At 47.7% G+C, this 19,788-nt stretch overlaps 1 protein-coding gene across 2 annotated transcripts; it reads right to left on the bottom strand.

Moving 5' to 3' along the window:
* Positions 1–2,653: 2,653 nt before the first annotated feature.
* LOC307224932 (uncharacterized protein) lies at positions 2,654–19,562 on the bottom strand. 2 transcript variants are annotated; one of them, XM_079992323.1, is made up of 6 exons: positions 19,212–19,562; positions 12,237–12,438; positions 10,588–10,856; positions 9,324–9,469; positions 5,383–5,724; positions 2,654–5,238 (listed from the first exon to the last, which is right to left on the bottom strand). In XM_079992323.1, exons 1-6 carry the CDS (start codon positions 19,321–19,323, stop codon positions 3,421–3,423), a joined length of 2,889 nt encoding a protein of 962 aa, XP_079848449.1. In that variant the 5' UTR covers positions 19,324–19,562; the 3' UTR covers positions 2,654–3,420. The 2 variants fall into 2 exon arrangements, with proteins under 2 accessions (XP_079848449.1, XP_079848448.1); XM_079992322.1 differs by having other exon boundaries at positions 2,654–5,724; positions 19,212–19,561.
* Positions 19,563–19,788: the final 226 nt, after the last annotated feature.

Here is a 19,788-nt window from a genome sequence, read left to right as displayed (position 1 = left end):
ATTTGTGATTATGAGTGTGAATGAATTAAAATATTTAAAAAGAGAGAGAGAATAAAATATAGAGGATCTCTTATGCATAAATGAGATCACGTGAGGCATACAAAATTTTGAACTGGCTTATTCGTATATTTTGAATGACATCATAACCAATTATATATTCACTAACAGTTTTTAGCCAGCGTATTGCATTTGCATTTTTGTAGATTGTTACATTTTGCAACACAGGGGTTTGTGTGTGTTCAGATTCTAGAAATTCAGCAGAGAGAAGCTTCAGTTGTTAAGCAAATAATGTCTTGTCTTATTCACACTTCTCTTGTCCCATGCCTTCCAGGAGCATGTGTGTGCCCTTCCCCTGGGAGCTTTCCCCACAAAAACCTGCTCTTTAAAGCTGAATCGGAGCAAAAGTCAATTCAGGTTTCCCATGGATTGCTGTTTGCTCCGATTGTGCTTTAAAGAGCGGATTTCTGTGAGGAAAGCTTTGGTGTGGGAAAAAAAGGGCACTTGGACACAGAGCTCTAAATTGTGGGCTGTGCCTGGAAAGAGCAGAGGAAAAGTATCAATTTGCCATCAATTTGATTTGAATTAATTTTATAATGAAATGATTTTAGAATGTTGTACTATTTTATTGTTGTTAGCCGCCCTGAGCCCGGCTTTGGCTGGGGAGGGCGGGATATAAATAATTTATTATTATTATTATTAAGTGTGGATGAGACCTCAGGTGGTGCACGTACTGTTGCATTTACTCAAATATCTCACCTTCAAAAGCAGGAGTACCGCATGCAGATATAAAGTCAAGTATACTGTTGTTAAGCACCATCAATGTACATGGTTCTCTTCAAAGTAATAAAAGGGTGGATGGGGGAATACAGTAAGGGCTCATCCACGCTCACCTTTTGCCTTGTGCTTTTTAGGTACAGGCAGCTGAGCAATTGATTTATTTATTTATTGCCTCAGCACTTTCCCCCACAAAACTCACTCTTTAATACTGAATTGGAACAAACAACAATTCGGGGTTTCTGTGAGTTGACATTCAGCAGTAAAGAGTGGGTTTTCCTGGGGAAAGCACAAAAAAGTGATTAAGCACGGCACTGTAAAGCACGGACCTGTGCCATTAAGCACTAGCAAGATCAAGCTTTGCTTTCCTGGCTGAGTTCCACAAAGAACTAGCATTGCCACTTGTAAAGGGAAGCTGGAGAGATAGAAAAAATCCCCTGGCAAATAGTCTGATCTGTGCTGATTTTTGAGTTCCCTGGATCCCTTAAACAGGATTACTGAGCAGTCACAGCCATTGCCATATTCCCTTCACCTTATTTGCGTTAACCACTTCTATATTTGTGTATTGATCACTGTTCTTTCCCCCCCATTACCTGTTTGCAATTCTCCAAGACTGGGTTCTGTCTACGTCAGCGGTTCTCAACCTGTGGGTCCCCAGATGTTGTTGGACTACAACTCTCATCATCCCTGAGCTCTGGCCTTGCTAGCCAGGAGTGAGGGGAGTTGTAGTTCAACAACATCTGGGGATCCACAGGTTAAGAAAGCCTGGTCTACGTGATCCTGTGCCTTGGAGATTGTGGCAGATTGTGACTGGGTCAGGCACTGCAACCTGGAACCTCTTTGGTTAACGTGTGTGATCTTTGCTTTGACTTTTATTTTATTTGCAATTAAACCATTTCCGTACAATTTGTAGTGTTCATTCATGTTTCTCCTGAATTTTCATTCATAAAATTGGCCGAGATTAATAACTCCTGCTAATTGCAGCCTTAACTGACCCCACTGGTTTGCCAAGTTTCCGTCGTTCTCCGTTGCTTTCAGTGGAGGCGATGCCTGCAGTTCTTCGCCTAATCCCTACAGGGGGAGCTGTTGCGTAAGGGGATTTAAAGTTTAAATGGCCCCTAGGGACTCAGCTACATTAGTCAAACTACAACATTATAAATGTGTTATAACACTGTGACACCAGTGTAAAGCTGAAATTGCAACACAATATTTTCCATTGTGAGCTTTACAACGGTTTCCCCCAAAGAGTGTTTTCAAAGCGGGTGGTTGTTGTTTTTTTACAGCTGTGTAGATCTAGCATAGGTCTGGTTGGATCTCTGTCGGTGGTGTGTTTGGTTGCATATATTGGTGTGTGGGTGTATGTGTGAATACACTTATCTACATGCACCAATGTTTCTGAATGTTAGTTGCTGGAAAGCTCAGGAGGGGAAAGGGCCCTTGTGCTCATGTTCTGCCCATAAGTATCTGACTGGATGCCGGACTAGATGGACCCCCTTTGGTCTGATCCAGTAGGCTATTCTTACGTTCTTGTGATCCTTTGGGAAGATAAAACTGCAGGAGCTGGCAGGCCACTTCTTGCAGCCCAGAGGGCTGGATCTGGCCATCCTAGTGTAAATATTCATATCTGAGAAATGATTGGATTGGTTCTGCTAGAAAAGCCTAGCAGAGAGAATTAATTCAGAGATTCACTGCTGGGCTATCCAGCTCCAGCTTAGACTGGATACTATTAACCAAGTTGTTGTTTAAAAGAGATTTATGGAGCCATCGGATGGAAGCATACTTGGAAGTGCATCCCGGCAACAGTCAACTGAGCTTAACGAAAGGTCTATATGATTTCAACCTTAATGTTTGCAATTAAAAATAAATAAGCGCAGGCCAATTTAATTTCCCCTCCCTCTTTTTATAATCGGTTTTTGCCCACCATGTTCTGAACCAGAGTTACTGGAGCAATAGCTTTCTGTCCTCCAGTGGGAATAGAGCACAAGGCAGAAGAGGCAGAATTCCTACACCGCCAGATTTCCTCCAGTTGCCCATAGTTCCTGAGGGTGAGGGAGGGCACTGGCAGGACCCGGAATCAGTTTCTCAGGCACATGCTAGACCTGCGTGTTTCCAAGCAAGCATGGTAGCATTTTGCTCCGACTCCTTCCCCTCTGGAATTAAGGCATTCCTGCGTCTGCAGCAGAGGGTGAGCCCACGTGGCAGGTCTGTGCGTGGATTCTCAGCAATGTGGATGTTCCCTCACGCATCTCCTCCTCTTTTACTTTGAATTAACCACCTCGTAGTCCCAAGGCCACCAGCGACATAAAGCAGGGCAGGTTTTGCACCCTGTGTGCCATCCCGTTGCTCCTCCGTAAGTCCATATGTTCCCACTGAGAGCTCCTTCCTAAGTCCCGCTATCTGCTACGGACTGGCGATCAACTGCTTTAATCGCATCCCTTCTCTTTGGTAATCTTGAAAATCCAAGGGAGCTTTGGGCCCTGGCATGTGAGGATAAAGGTCATGGTATCGAAGTGCAAATTACGGTATTTGGGAGAGGGATGGCACTTACTGCTGTGTGGCCTTTTGAAGAACTGGCTAGTTGAGGACAGCCTGAGGGTCAGACGGACAAAGAGCTGTAGGCAGGATGCACCCCATGTGTGGACTCTCTTATTTGGAAGGTTGCCAGCGTCGGCCTGGAGGAGCAGCTCGGGGAATGCGAATAGCATAGAATGCTGGAGAACGCTTGTAAGACTTGGGAGGGTCAGCAGCCACTTGAATGCTATATGGTGCCTCTGGGTTCTCAGCTGAACCTTCTGGGATATTTTGGGCCTCTGGAGGGATGTATGGAGGGTATGGATCAGTGTACGGGATCTCAGGGGGAGTGTAGGGGGCTTCCAGGGTGACGGGTGTCTCTGGGAGATTGTATGGAGGCTCCAAAGTGAGAGGTGTCTCTGGGGGGATATATGGGGGTTCTAGGGTGGCAGGTGGTTCTGGAGGGGTGTATGGAGGCTCCAGAGTGAGAGGCAGCTCTGGAGGGGTATATGGGGGTTCTAGGGCCACAGGTCTCTCTGGCGGGGTGTATGGAGGCTCCAGAGTGAGAGGTGGCTCTGGAGGGGTGTATGGGGGTTCTAGGGCAACAGGTTTCTCTGGTGGGGTGTATGGTGGTTCCAGAGTGGCAGGTGTCTCTGGCGGGGTGTATGGGGGTTCTAGAGTGACAAGTGCCTCTGGTGGGGTGTATGGTGGTTCCAGAGTGGCAGGTGTCTCTGGCGGGGTGTATGGGGGTTCTAGAGTGACAAGTGCCTCTGGTGGGGTGTATGGTGGTTCCAGAGTGGCAGGTGTCTCTGGAGGAGTGTATGGGGGTTCTAGGGTGACTGATGTCTCTGAGGGAGTGTATGGAGGTTGTAGGGTGACTGATGTCTCTGGGGGAGTGTATGGGGGTTCTAGAGTGATTGATGTCTCTGGGGGAGTGTATGGAGGTTGTAGGGTGACTGATGTCTCTGGGGGAGTGTATGGGGGTTCTAGGGTGATTGATGTCTCTGAAGGAGTGTATGGGGGTTGTAGGGTAACCAGCGTCTCTGGAGGAGTGTATGGGGGTTCTAGGGTGACCGGTGTCTCTGACAGGGTGTATGGAGGCTCCAGAGTGACCGGTTTGTCTTGAGGCATGTATGGAGCCTGTAAAATGACAGGGTTCTCTGGGGGGATGAATGGGGGTTCTATAGTGACTGGGTTCTCTGGCGGAGTGTATGGGTGATCCAGAATGGCAGTTGCCCCTGGGGGTGTTTCTTGGGGGATGTATGGAGGCTCCAGAGTGACTGATGTCTCTGGAGGAATATATGGGGGATCCAGAGCGAATGGTCTTTCTTGTGGGACATACGGGGACTCTGAGGAATTGGATGAGACACTGTCTTGTTTTGGAGAGATGTATTTGGGTGGTGGAGGAAGAAATGGAGGCTCTGGGGCAGTGTAAGGCTCCCCCAGAGGAATATAGGGGGGCTCCAGAGATGCAGTCACATCAGGGGGGATGTAGGGGGCCTCTAGAGCAGTGGGCTGTATTTCTTTAGGAATACGTGGAGGAGCTAGAGGTTTGGGTGCTGTTTCTTGGGGGAAATAGGGTGCTTCCAGGGTGACCATTCGTTCTGAAGGGACATATGGGGCTTCAATAGGGGGAGGTGTAATTATTGGGGGTATGAAAGGGGGCTCCACAAGGATGGTTGGCTCTGGATCTTTGTGTGGGGACCTCAAAGTTGCCTTGGGCCTTCGAGGACGGCGTTTGGTGGGATGTGTTGCGTGAGCACCATGGGCTTTTGGAGAAGCAGCTGTGGGCAGAGGGACTGTGAGCATCTGTGTGGTCTTTTTGGAGGCATCTGTGGGCAGAGGGACCGTGAGCACCTGTGGGGTCTTTTTGGAGGCATCTGTGGGCAGAGGGACTGTGAGCACCTGTGAGGAAGTTTCAGAGGCATTTGTGGGCAGAGGGACTGTGAGCGCCTGTGGGGACTTTTTGGAGGCATCTGTGGGCAGAGGGACCGTGAGCACCTGTGAGGAAGTTTCAGAGGCATTTGTGGGCAGAGGGACTGCGAGCGCCTGTGAGGAAGTTTCTGGGGCATCTGTGGGCAGAGGAACTGTGAGCACCTCTGTGGGGGTTTCAGGTGCTGCTGAAGGAGTGGTGGTGGACAGAGGACCAGTGGCCACCTTTGGGTTGGTTGCTGGCTCTTGTGTCACCAAGATGTCCTTTCTGTTAGGCAGGAGCGTTATTCCACCAGGTGACTTTCTCTTCTTCTTCTTCTTCTTCTTGGGCTTCTGCCCTTTGGCTTCCACCATCTCCCCCAAGATCCATTCAAGGAAGTCTTTGGTAAAGGTATAGATTCCTGGGTTGTTTGCCTGGGCACAGCCCTTTCCCCAGCTGGTGATGCCAATCACGTAATATGGGGAATCTTGGCTTGTCTTGCACATCAGGGGGCCCCCACTGTCACCCTGCAGAGAGAAGGAAGGAAGGAACTTAAGTAGTCTTTCAGGAAAGCAAAGCAAGGTCCCCTCACACTTATGGTGTAGGTGCAAGTCTAAGCCCCTCCAGCCACCAGGACCAAAGACCACATGAACCTTCTTAGCTGCTACATGACATCACAGACTCACCCCCTGCCATTCATCTCATCATTGCTTGCCAAGAAACGCCCATCTGTCTTGTGCTTCTGACTGTGTTACCAGGAACACATTCACACTATTCATTTAAAGCACATGGCTTCCCTCAACAATCCCGGGAACCATAACTTATCTTTCACAGAACTACAGTTTCCAGCAAACTGCCTTTCCCAGGATTCTTTGGGACAAGCCAAACTTTAAATGGGCTTTAAATACATGGCGCTATCACTACATAATGAAGTTGCCGCGTCTGTTTCCAAGGTGAGTGTGAAGTTCCTTAGAACGTACCTTCAGGGAAAGAGCTGACATTTGTCATAATAGAGCAGACGCTCTCTCTAAATGCATTTGTTCGTAAAATTGATTATCAGAATTGATTAGTTCTGAGCTTTTTTTTTAATTGTCTGTTTTAAAACTGCATTGATCTCCATATTTTTGCATATGCTGCCATGAGATTTATGGTTTGGGAGAAAAAGTCTGAATTGTATTTTCAGAAAATCTGTTCCCCATCTGAAATTCAATGGTACGAGGCACAAATTCGCTTTTGGAGTACCAATGACTACAGGGCTACAGTGTTTTCTCAACTAATCCCTTAGTTTGATTAACTTGGGTGAGGAGGTCTGTTGGGGACTGGGCAGAGGAAGAATGGTGGAGACCACATCCCCAGCCTAACCGTTCCAGGAAGGGGGAAGAGGAAGACAGTTTAGATTTACAACATGGGTTTGAGGGAGGTCACATCTCAGAAGCAGATGAGGGGGAAAGTTAAGAAATAATGGGAGAGGAGGAGGAGGCAGAAGCGGAGCAGCAGCTAGCTGACATGGTATCATCAGAAAGCTTCCCAGATCCTCCATCTCCCAGAACCTGCAAGCCTTAAAAGTAGGAGATCAAAGAGCTCAAAGACAGAGGGCACATAACAGCACCCGTAGAAGTGGCGAATGAGGAAGTGGGAGAGACCTGGGGGTGAATGTAGATTCACTCGGGACAATGCCATTATCCAAGAGGCTGGGTTCTACATCCTCTCTCTGTAAATATTGAATAAAAAAGGACAGTAAGAAACCTTCCCTTGACTTTATAGTTTCCTGGGCAACAGCTGAGACCCACCGACAACATTCTGACATGGTCTTGGAGGGGGGGGGATTAACCCTGGGCTTATTCATGCTTTCTCTTGTCCTGCTGCTTCCCTCTTTCAGCCCCAGAAAAAATGCTCTTTAGTGCTCAGTTGGAGCAAACAGCATTTCAGGCTTTCCCCCATTGCCATTGGTTCCAATCTGTCACTAAAGAGCCGGTTTTCCCTGGGGCAAAAGGAAAACCGCTCAGACCTGTGTCTAGAAAGCACAGGTTGCTGGTGACATGCGGAAGTCAGTTGGCAGCTCACCACACCTCGACCTCAGCTGTGCATGCGAAGCCCCAGTAGAGTCTTCAGAGATCTCCCGCTCCCAGCAGAACAGTTTTTCCCCCCAGAGTCCCCAGTTAAGGGGAAAACTCCTCTTCCACACAGTTCGTATCAACTGTTTATTATCTCCAGATGCCAGACAAAGCTAAATAATACTAGATTCAATTCATCTGGTCTCTGAAGTAAGCATACATATGTACAGACAGATCTGCTAACATTATCCCCATGGTAGATTATGCTGCTGTGTAAAGCCCACAGCCTTTCCTCCGACTCTCGCAGATTCAGAATCAGACCCTGATGGCAAACAGGACAAAACACAAACGTGAAACAGGACAGGAACGTAATGAAAACAATGCCATATTATGCTCATTGGTCTACATTCCTGGACCAATGGGAGGGTGGAAGAATCGGCAAGTCATACATTCAACCTCGCGGGTGTTGCTTTGGTAACCCAGTACACCTGGCACCCTTATCTCTGAACATCCAGACATGGGAAGATGTGCTAACTCAAGACATGAGTCCAAGCACTGTGCAGTTTCACCCATTGTTCACATGACATCAACACAGACTGAGTGGCAAACCACTCTGACCCATGCTTTCTGGGCATGAGACAAGCAGAAGTATGGATGAGCCCAAATACAGAAGTGAGATGAGGGAAAGCAGGCCACAGTAATGCAGACTCCATGCAGCAAGGCAGACAGAAAGCAGAGAGTATGGTATTATTAGAGTGTGAGGCAGGAGTGGCGAACCTGTGGCTCTCCAGCTGCTGACGAATTGCAACTTGCATCAGCCATGGCCATTGGCCATTCTTGCTGAGGCTGATGGGCATTGTAGCTCAGCAATGTCTAGAGGGCCCGAGGTTCCCCACCCTTGGTGGAGGGGAAGAGGTGAGGAAGAGTGGTCTCAAGTTCTAGGTTCAAAGGGTGTCCACTGTGTGTGGGAGAGGGCACTGTTAGGATATAGTTCCATTCCACCCTTAGAACAGGCATGTGGAGTTGTTGTATGTCACATGTCTGCTTACTTCCAGTACAGTCTGCTGGGAACTTCCATTGTATATAGCTTTTGCCTATGCTTTTTGCTTGGACACGAAGGGAAGCAGACATGTTTTTGCTTTGTCATGCTGCTGAATAAAATGCTGTAAATATGCTTACATATGCCTCTGTCTGCTACTTCCATTGCAAAGAGTTCTTATCTCTGCTGGCTTGCGTGCTCAGTCTCTAAAGGTCTCTGAGGCTTGAGTTGCAGTTTTTGATGCTGTTCTGAGATCTGGAGTTCGCCCGGCTGCCGGCCGAAGGGCTGGAGCCAGCTGGGGGCCTGCCAAATGCCCCCGTCTTCCCAGACGCATCCCAACAGGCACTGCCCCAGTTGCCCAAAGCAAAAGGCGTTCTTTAGCTCAGCGATGGAGCATATGCTTTGCTCATCAAAGGTTCAATCCCGGGCATCTTCAGTTAGTGTCAGGGACTGGGCAGAGGAGGGAGGAGGGGACCGCCTCCCCAGCCTGACCCTTCCAGAGAAGAAGGAGACAGTTCAGAATTACAACAGGGGTTTGAGGGAGGTCACAACTCAGAGGCAGATGAGGGGGAAATAATGAGAGGAGGAGGAAGAGGAGAGAAGAAGCACAGGGGAGTGACAGCTGATGGACTCAGTGTCTTTAGAAAACATTCCAGGCCCTCCCTCTCCCAAGACATGGTGGGCCTTGAAAGTGGGAGAGCAAAGAGCTCAAAGGCTAAAGGCCCTTTCCAACACCCGTAGCGATGACTCATGAGGAAGTGGGAGAGACGGAGGGGGTGGAGACTCACTCGGAGCAACGCCATTATTCTGAGGCACCACATTTCCAAGCCTCTCTCTGTGGATATTGAATAAAAACAGATGGTAAGGAGTTTTCCTTGTCTTGTCCATCCCTGGCAACCTGCCTTGTGGGTCGGTTCCTCTGCAGTCTGACAGTTAGAGGGATCTCAAGCAGCTGCGCTAAGGAAGACCTGTCTTTGCCAGCAATGCTGGGGAGCCGGTGCCAGTGTGAAAAAGTGCCAGTGGGATTCCTTACCTGGCAGCTGTCAATGCCCCCTTCCTCATATCCTGCACATATGGTATGAGGACTCATGGCCCCACTGTACCACTGGCTGCTGTTGCATTTCTTGGTGTCCAGAATGTTGATTTTTGCCTCCTGAAGGATGTCTGATGTCTTCACACCTGTCAGGAAAGCCAGCAGATTAGGCTGGTTTCTGCTTTCTCCAAGCACTGCAATTCACAGCTCTTCCCTTCCCTAACCAAACACACACACAATTTCCCTGCTGGAATATAGCTTGGCAAAACTACACGTTACATTAAATAGGTATTTGCGTCTGTGTGTGCAGTAGTTGTTGTTGTTAAAGTCGTAGGTTGAGGATCACACACACACACAAATGAAAATAGGCATTCAATGTAGCTTGGCAGAGGAAGAAACCAAAACAAGTTACACCCCCCCCTCCTTTTGTGTGCTACCCAAAGCATTTCAGCACCTTAGGGTATTTTTAAAGTTCCTGTAAGCAAAATGGAAGGAGGAAGGTGTGGGAGTTGCAGTTAAACATGCATGAGTGCTAGTTAGTGCATGAAGGGTTAAGACCAGCTAGGCCACTCCCCCTTACCTCCATGAGGGGGGAAGCGAAGCTGCTTCTCTTTCTTTTGCTCACTCTCCTCTAGTCATGTAACTGACCAGGGCAGACATGTCTGAACTTGTTCCAAAGTACAGACCGTATGTATTTTACACCCAAGACAATTCTACCTGTGTTCTTCTTGCTGCTGCATGGAATAATGCATGAACCAGACCTTTCAATTTAGTAAGTAAAGCTTTTAAACTTACTTAACAGGGTGTTGCCTGTTCGTTGCAAGAGGGGTGAAGAAAGTGGGCGAAATATCCCAATTTCTACGCTATTCTGGGGGTTAACTCTGAGAGTGTTGTAAGCTCTGCTGGAGGCTCTCTCCTGCGGGGGAGTGTGCAAAGCCTAATATTTTGAATCTAGGAGCCTGGCCAGTTTTTTCTAGTATTAATTACCACATGTGGGCTGGATCTATTTTCCACTTCCAGAGAAGGAAGCACCAGAAAACAACTACCTTTTTATGGAGGGGAAGCAGCCAGATTTCCATCTGACCTGAAATAAGCCTTCATTAATTCCTATTCTCCCAGATCTGAAGTTTGTGGGGACTGGGGTACCAGCCATCCACAGCAGCACCTCTATCTCCCCCTGCCCTGTTTGTTATCTACACAGCTGCGTTTCCACCCCTACTTGAGCTGCCCCCATCCCTGCCTCCCTCTGCTCCCAGTCTCTCACTGTTCTGGGAGGTGGTGCCCCAACCACTGATGTGGCAGTCTGAGAAGCTGGTATCAGAGCCCATGGTGACAGGAGGCAGGCAGGCTGGCTGAACGTAGTCGCTAAATGTCACAGGTTTCTCGAGCTTTATCAGTGCAATGTCGTTGGCCTCCGTGCGCGGGTTGTAATCCTGGTGGAGGAGGACTTTGTGCACCGAGCGGATTTGCACATCGTCCGGCAACTTGGAAAGGTCGGTGGCACCCACCACAATCCTCCAGCGATTCAGTGAGCTGCAGGTAAAACAGAACATGGTTAGCGCAAGGCCCTCTGGAGTTCTTTTAAACAGAGTTCTCCCTGACTACTGCTGCAAAAACGGGGGAAATAATAATTCCTGAACACCCTAATACTGATAAACATGTATACCTGAAGGAACATCTTCACCCCCACCATCCAGCCCGGACACTGAAGTCCAGCGCCGAGGGCCTTCTGGTGGTGACCCACTGCAGGGAAACACCTGATGAGCCAATGAAGCAACATAAAGTTTCTGAGACATGGCGAAAGGACAGGAGGAAGCGGACAGCTCCCACCAGTGTCCAGTTTCAAGCAAGCAGCTGAGTCTGCCTAGAATCTCTGCCCACTATTCTGTGGGATGTAATCCACTGGGAGCAGTCAAGTACAACATTCCTTGATTTGCTAGAGTGGACATGCAAGGGAACGTTTGGTCCAGCCAGTCGAAACTTCCTGTTCCTCCTGGCCTGGAGCAGCCTTCCTTGCATGTGACTAGTGGGTGGGCGTGACCTTACCTGTCCAGGTAAAAGGCCAAGGCATGTTGCCACTCTCTCTCTTTTCCATCTTCATCTTGCAAACTTCCTGGACTAAACTGCTGGCTGCCAGCCAAACAGTTGCCCAGGTCATCTCCCTTCTGGGGTAATCCTGTTTGTACATGTTTGTTTGTTTTTAATCTATTTAATCATTTTTTCGATACAAACAACAACCGCAAATGACACATACAACAAAAACCATAATAACAATAATAACACAATTTGACAATTCAGATTTGATTACATTGATATACCTATGACTACACCTTTTTAAACAATATTTTCCCACCTCTCTCTCCTCCCCCTACCTCACACCACTAACATGGTTGTACATTTTTTTAACTTTAAGCCTAAGGCCTGCCTTCAGGGATCACACTGTGCTCTGCCTGATTGTCTGTAAACTATTTTTATTGCTTATGAATAAGACTGTGGTGCCTTTATTCTTTTAGGAGGGATTCAAGGGGTCTTACCAGGAAAATATCAGAACACATTTCAATCTGGACAAGCCAGATGGAATTGCGTATTGTCTTAAGAAACTCACACGAGTTTGCAACTAGTTTTCTGCTGTGTAAAGGGGAATGGACTCTGCTAAGTAAAGGAACTTGCTGGTTCAAGTTAGGAAGGATACTAATAAACAATATATTCTCTCCTGCCACCCTGAACATCCCCACATATTCTGACATGTTGGAGAGGTTCTTGTGGATAGACAAAGGCAATCTGCACTGCTCAGAGGCACCACACATCTTCAGCCTGTGGCAGAAATCTTGCCTTGCCTTCCCACCTCGGGGACATTCTGCCTGTCCTCAGCAGGCCAGAGATGTCCATTTTCCTGCCATCTTTCATACTTGCCTTCTCTTAGTCTTGAAGCAGTGAGCTGCTGTGAGGACCCAGCGCTTGGAAAGGATGGATCCCCCGCACGAGTGCCGTGTTCCCTTGGAAGAGGGGATCTGGACGCTGACAAGCCAGGGCCACTCTCCAGCCAGGGCATCGACACCACCCACAATTCTCATGCTGCCGCCGTGGATGGGGGCCAGGGGTCGTTTCCCGCAGTCTGAAGGGAAGGAAAGAACGTTGAAAGCGGCTCAGGGAGGCAGGACTTCAGGGATGCGCAGCAAACACCTAACCGACTTCTTTTTTAAAATAATAATAATAATATTTATTAAAGTTTTAAATGTTACAAAAGGAAAAAGAGACAATTCCAAGTTAAACAAAAACTTAACAACACATCACAATAAAAAAAGAGAATAGAATTTTTTTTATATAAAAACCAGAAAAACAGAGAAATAGAAACAATTAAAAAACACAACGAACCTTCCCATAACTTATCTTTCATTTACTTGTTTCCTTGACCTCCTTGCACCTCCCTTTTTTTGTATTATAGTTCGGTTAGCTATTTCAGCAAATCCTTTCCAACTTTCCCAATTTTTATCCTATAATTTATCTTAATATAATGTAACTTTACCTTTCCTCCTTTCATCCATTAACAATCTATTTTTACTTAATCCTTTATAATATTTCCACTAAAGCCACATAACTTCATTCCAGCCTCCTTCTAACACACCTAACCGACTTCTTCAAGAAAGCACCAGAGGACGAAAGGCTCTGCATCTGACAGGGCCAAACTTGCCAGGGAACTTTGCTCCAGCCTGGCATCAAGAAATATGGGTGTGGGGAGCTTCATTCAAGAAGTTAAGCTGCTGGGGCTCAAGAAATCCTGGCAGCAAATTTTGGTCACAAATTAAGCCATACTTGCACCCGCTATGCTTCCACTTGCATCAGCCCCTGAGAGCATGGTCAGAGCTCAGGTTCAGCAACATCTCCAGGGCCAAAGATCCTCTCTGCCCCACATCTGGACCTACACATCTCCAGTGTGTTACGGAAATGATGGGGAGGGCATCTTTAAAGTTGTTACAATGGCCTGAATGTATCCTTTCGAGTTGACAGCTCAGTTTTATAAATAGGCAGAAAATCCATACTTTAACCGACTCTCCTCATTCCAACGCCATTTTAACCCTTAAAGAAAGGGGAATTTGGGCTCCACCTTCCTCCATGAACCAAGAAGCAGGAAGTCATGTAGGCAGCAGGAACAGGGTATCCCACCATAATTCCCCAAGTGTGAGAGCACAGACACGGCCCCCCACCCAGGGAGTGACGGGGGGGGGGCAACAAGAGGCAGTTGAGCAAGTCAGGTGTTCTGAAAGCCCATCTCCAGACAAGCCTTGTGTGAAAGGAGATGTCAAGAGTTTTATTGTTCTTCTGGTGATGGGGACTTAAGAGGTATTGGGGAAGATGTCTGATAAAGGGACCTAATGTTGAACTTGTGTAACCCTTGTATAAGGTAAAGGGTAAAGGGACCCCTACCATTAGGTCCAGTCCCAGATGACTCTGGGGTTGCAGCGCTCATCTCGCTTTATTGGCCGAGGGAGCTGGTGTACAGCTTCCGGGTCATGTGGCCAGCATGACTAAGCCGCTTCTGGCGAACCAGAGCAGCGCACAGAAACGCCGTTTACCTTCCCACCAGAACGGTACCTATTTATTTACTTGCACTTTGACGTGCTTTCAAATTGCTAGGTTGGCAGGAGCAGGGACCGAGCAATGGGAGCTCACCCCGTCGCGGGGATTCGAACCGCCAACCTTCTGATCGGCAAGCCCTAGGCTCAGTGCTTTAGACCACAGCACCACCCTTGTATACCCCTCCCCATTTGTGATGATGTATATGATGCTGCTCAAAGTGTATTTGGGGGAAAGAGGGAAGTTTTAAAAGAGAAGGTCACCCCATGCTCAGGGTTCTTACTCCTGTGGGGACCTGTTGTGCAACAATAAAGATCATAGTCTATGGACCACTGTTTTGCTCCAAATTACTTGGCTGGAGTTTCCTTCTTTTACTGACCACATGAACCCGTGGAGCATTTGCACCCAGACGAGCTGGGCTGGATAATTGGATAATATTTAAATAATTTCTTTAAAATTACTGTGACAATGTTAACCTCCTGACAGACATAGAATGAATCTTTAAATATAGAGAAAGTACACAGCAAAATTTTTCCTGATAAAAAATGGGAAAGTAAAATAATAATAATAAAAATGTGTATAGATAAACAAAGTGTAAAATAGCACAACGAGAAGAATCAGAAGTTAGTGTCTATGGTGTGTCTATGTAGTGGTGTGTATTGTATGTATTGTCTAAGTTGTATGTAAACTGATGTAAATTGATATATAATAAAGGTGATTTAAAAAGAAAAGAAAAGAAATTTCTCAGTATGCAAAGAAGTTTGATTCTGAGGTCTCAGCTCCTGTTTTTGGAAGTCAGTGGTGCCATCGTGTGGCCAGCTTGTGCAAAGACAGCTTGAATATCCCACAAAGGGGGACATTGTGGCATCAGAAAGCCTGAGCTTCATAGGATAGTGCAGTTCTTTACTTCTAGGAAAAATGGTGCTGGTACTGCGAGCCCTTCAGTACCTCTGGGGGGGGGGCACTGGGAGAGAGGACACTTATCATAGGGTGAGGCTCTATGATGTCATGGGCCTGCCAACTTTTAAAAGACAACCCAATATCTGAGCAAGGCTGAAGGATGGAACTGTTAGAATTCCTGATCTATGATTGCAGTCATGGGATTTTTGTTTATCACATGACGGTGTATGCTTTGACGCCACAAAGTGGGAAGTGATGTCTTACTGTGTTCTGTGAAGTGGGACTATTGTCCTTTGTCCTTTTTCTCTTTGCTGTCTGATGCTGGAGAGAGAGGGAGCCATGGTGCAGTGCTCCGTGTGTGTTTATATGTAAACAAAGTAGATTAGCTAAAATGCTGAGTTGCTGAGGTCTGTTACGCAAGGTGCGAAGACTCTGCAGATCCCTAAGTGTGCCGGTGTTGGTTGGCATCGGTCACTGTGATGTTTGGGCAGAAGAAAGCTTTTGAAGCTCCCGAACGATTGACCAGGAAGGAGGGAAAATGCCAGTCGGGCATGTGTCTCTGCCAGGGTCCTACTCGAGTGTAGGCTGACCTCCTGGCAGGAACTTGGTTGTCAAGGTGCAGAATTACAGAACTGACCTTGAAGGACAATTGGGAAAGGAGAAGGGTGTGTGTGTGTTTGTGTACATGTTTTCATTTCGGTTGTTGCTGTTTTTTTGTTTCCCCCTGGAATTTTTTTGTGGAAACAGAGGTTAGGGGAACTCTTCTGCAAATGTTTCCTCTTCCAGAACGATGTGTGCTGTGGCTTCTAAAATAATACAGCTGCAAACCTTAAAGGTCAAAGTTTCAAAGATATAGTTCTGTGGTGAGGCTCACGCTTTGCAAATGAAAGGTCTAGGTTGAGTCTCTAGCAGCGGCGGACCATATGCCCACTCTGCCCAGGGTGGGTGTGCTCCGGGGGGGGGGGCGTGGCATGGAGGGTGCCCTCCCAGGCGTGGGATAGCTGCTCGGGTGCCCGGAGTGGCGCACGCATCCTGCAGCCAGGGGCGGAGAGAGCCGTCCATGACGGGCATTCGGCACACCGCCTGCGACTCCCAAGCCTCCCCCAAGCTGTCAAAACGAAGGGGGAAGGGGGGCAATGCCACTGGCAAAGTGGCTCAGCTCCCCCCTTACCCCGATGGCTTGGGGTAGGCTTGGGAGTCAAGGGCAGGAGGCACGTTGAATGTCACCCCCCTCCGTGAGGGCACCTGGGGCGGACCGCCCCCACTGCTCCCCTTCCTACGCCCCTGGTCTCTAGCATGCCCAGGTAGGGCTGGCAAGACCCCCATTTGAAGCCATGAAGATACACCTGAAACAAATGGAGCAGCTGTCTCAGCCTAAGTGATCATCTTCCGTTTGTCCCATGATCTTTTCCATCTGTCTCATGTTTTCTAGGGCTCTGAGAGGTTTTTCTTCCGTCCCGCCACTTCCCCTGGGAAAATCCGCTGTCTACCACTGAATCAGAGCAAATTTCCATCCTCAGCAAACCCAATTAGCATTTTTTTTTCTGATTCAGCAGTAAACCACAGGTTTTCCTGGGGAAAGAGACAGCACAAGAGAAAAACTATGGACCCACGCCTAAAAATCATGGGGCAAGTGTGGATGAGCTCTAAGGCAGCAGCCTGTGTTTCTATGGTCTGTGTGTGTGGTTTCGGAGCTGCACGGTCAGAGAAAAAACAATGCTGTCAAGGGTTGTAAAGACTGCAGAGAGAATAACTGGGTGCCCTCTTCCCACCTTGGATCAAATCTATGCTGTCAGGAGCCATAAGAAAGCTGCAGAGATAGCGCAGGATAGTGCGCACCCCGGAAATGATCTCTTTCAGCTTCTGCCTTCTGGAAGAAGGTCCAGGGTTATAAAGACTAGGACTAGCCGCCGGAGAAACAGTTTCTATCCAAATGCGATTTTGGTTTTAAACGCAGTGTAAGGAGTCTCTATGGGAGTATATTATATTTTTAAAATGGGGTATCAGAGTTTTTAGGGGGCTAACCAGGTTGGGATAGCTGGGATAGCAGGTTTGTGGGTTTTGAATGTCTTATGTAGATTTTTTTTCCAATTTCGTTGTTCTGTTTGGGACAATGACAATAAAGATTATCATATCGTATCATATTGTATCGTATAAAAATAATAATTCTAGACTAGAATCATAGAATCATAGAATCATAGAGTTGGAAGAGACCACAAGGGCCATCGAGTCCAACCCCCTGCCAAGCAGGAAACACCATCAGAGCACTCCTGACATATGGTTGTCAAGCTTCTGCTTAAAGACCTCCAAAGAAGGAGACTCCACCACACTCCTTGGCAGCAAATTCACTGTCAAACAGCTCTTACTGTCAGGAAGTTCTTCCTAATGTTTAGGTGGAATCTTCTTTCTTGTAGTTTGGAGCCATTGCTCCGTGTCCGCTTCTCTGGAGCAGCAGAAAACAACCTTTCTCCCTCCTCTATGTGACATCCTTTTATATATTTGAACATGGCTATCATATCACCCCTTAACCTCCTCTTCTCCAGGCTAAACATGCCCAGCTCCCTTAGCCGTTCCTCATAAGGCATCGTTTCCAGGCCTTTGACCATTTTGTTTGCCCTCCTCTGGACCCGTTCCAGTTTGTCAGTGTCCTTCTTGAACTGTGGTGGCCAGAACTGGACACAGTACTCCAGGTGAGGTCTGACCAGAGCAGAATACAGTGGCACTATTACTTCCCTTGATCTAGATGCAATACTCCTATTGATGCAGCCCAGAATTGCATTGGCTTTTTTAGCTGCCGCATCACACTGTTGGCTCATGTCAAATTTGTGGTCAACCAAGACTCCTAGATCCTTTTCACATGTACTGCTCTCAAGCCAGGTGTCCCCCATCTTGTATTTGTGCTGGTAGTCCTGATCTTTAAACTGCCGTCCTAAGAATGCCGCCTCCCCCCCCCCAAACTGAGACCTGACAAGAGACTTTACCCATCAAGGGGGTATCTGGTGGGGGCCCTAAAATAGAAAGAGACAAACTGCTTGCAAAAGGCAGATTCAAACAGATGCTAGCACTTGCATCCCCAAAAGCAGATAACTAATTGTAGCCTGAAATGATATGTGTTGACTCCAAGTAAGAAGGACCGCCACGTTCCATGGGACTTACTTCATAGCAGACATAAGCCAAGGGGAATCAGGACGTGGAACTGTGTGTGGGCTTGTCTGCACTTCTGTTTATCTTGGACCTAGCAAGGATAGTTCTGAAATGCTTTCTGCTTGCCCCATGCTTTGTAGCCATGAGTCTGAACGGTTTTCAATTTGCCCCACCACATTTCCCAGGAAAATTTGCTCTTTACCGCTGATTTGGAACAAATGTCAATCCACAGAAAACCCAATTGATGTTTGGTCCGATTCAGAGGTGAAGAGCAAGTTTTCCCCAGGGAAAGTGAGAGGACAAGCGGAAGTCTGGATGAGCCTTCAAGTCTAGTAAAAACTTCATTCCTTCTGCCTCATCTTAGGATGGGAACAATGCAGAGAGCACGGCCATCATATTCTTTGCAAGAAACATCCTTTCCCCCCTTTCACATTTATTTTTTGTTTCCTCAACATCTAGCTAGGGAAGGACCTCCTGCGGCACTTGAAGGTGCTTTGTGAGTTGGGGTTGGTCTTAATAAAAGATCTGTTCTCCATCTTGGGGCAAATCTACGGCAATTTCTATCAGACGAAAGGTATTTCGGATACTCAGTATTGCCCCTTAACAGATATTAATCATCTCTCCAAACTCTCAGGGTGATAGCGAGAGTGGTTTGCTTTCACTTCTCCAATATATACAGACATTTCTACAGCTACCTACTTAGCAGAACACTAAGTGCTCCAAGTGCCGACTGAGACGGTGCGAAATGAATTATTGCTTCAACACCATTTTTTAGGCTGGAGGGCCGTTTGAATCCTGGATTTTCCAGCTCACAGCAAACAGAGAATCAGGCCCTAAGGCAGGCATCGTGATAATATTCCACCAGGTATGTTGAAGAGCTGTTTGGATGCCCTGACTTTCAACATCTGCCTGCACCAAAGCCTCAGACACAGGGCCAAAATTATCAGGACGCTGTAATGGGTGGAACGGGAGCCTCTTTTATGTTGAACCTCCTTAACCAGACTTGTCTCAGGAGCCCAGAAGATGACCATCATTTTGCTTTTCTCTTCTGCCCTAGTTAATCTGAATAAAACACAGCTACAATTCACCTCTCATGGAACACAGGCAGCTCCAAAAATGGGTGGGTCTGGCTTCATTAAGATCTGGGTTGTTTTTTGGTGGGAACATGCTTAAAGAGGATGGCTAAGTGAGAGCTCTAGTTTGGGCCTGGTCAAAGGGACTACGAGATAAAGGTCTCACCCCCAGCCACAGACCCCAAGCCCCACTTACCCGCTGGATCATAGCCATGTGTCCCCAACAACCTCAGCAAGGCCACGACCCCCAGAAGCAGCCCAGCTGGGACTCCCTTTATGAGCTGTGGTTCCTGGTAGCGGTTCCACATCGTTTGGCCTCAGCAGCAAGATGTCGACATCGGTGGGTTCTCCTTCTGCGTTGCTAGGAGACAGAGCCTGGCCATGTCCACCGAGGAAGGGGGTGGGATGAACAGGTCACCCATCCCCTGTGGACCAGACACAAGGTAGCACCACCTCCAAGGAAAGAGTCTCCAGGAAGCAGGCAGAACCTCTCTGCGGGCAGTAGAGCACTGGGCGTTACAGTGTCTCCAAAGAACTTCTGGGGGAGGACTGGTCATCATGGCTGGGCTGTGGAACCTCTACACAATAGACCTTCTGGAAGCCTGCAATCTTCTGGAAGCCCAGCAAGGCCTTTCTGTTTGGTCTGATCTGAGCAGCAGATGTCGGGACTCAATCCACAGCCTGCCCAATTTCACAAATAACCCCAGCGGTCCCTTGGAAGGATGCTCATAGAGAAACCCATAGAGCTATGGAAACATCACAGGGGCTGTTGA

Source organism: Podarcis cretensis, assembly GCF_951804945.1.
Source record: "Podarcis cretensis genome assembly, chromosome: 10".
Classification (NCBI taxonomy): domain Eukaryota; kingdom Metazoa; phylum Chordata; class Lepidosauria; order Squamata; family Lacertidae; genus Podarcis; species Podarcis cretensis.
Note: the sequence above shows the minus strand (reverse complement) of the source record. Positions and strands in the feature narration are given on the sequence as shown.

Coding starts and splice junctions, on each gene's coding strand:
- LOC307224932 (XM_079992322.1), bottom strand. CDS start 19,323: ATGTGGAACCGCTACCAGGAACCACAGCTCATAAAGGGAGTCCCAGCT. Junction 10,857..12,236: donor TGCTTCAAGACTAAGAGAAG/GCAAGTATGAAA, acceptor TTTTACCTGCAG/CTCACTGAATCGCTGGAGGA. Junction 5,725..9,323: donor GGGGCATTGACAGCTGCCAG/GTAAGGAATCCC, acceptor TTCTCTCTGCAG/GGTGACAGTGGGGGCCCCCT.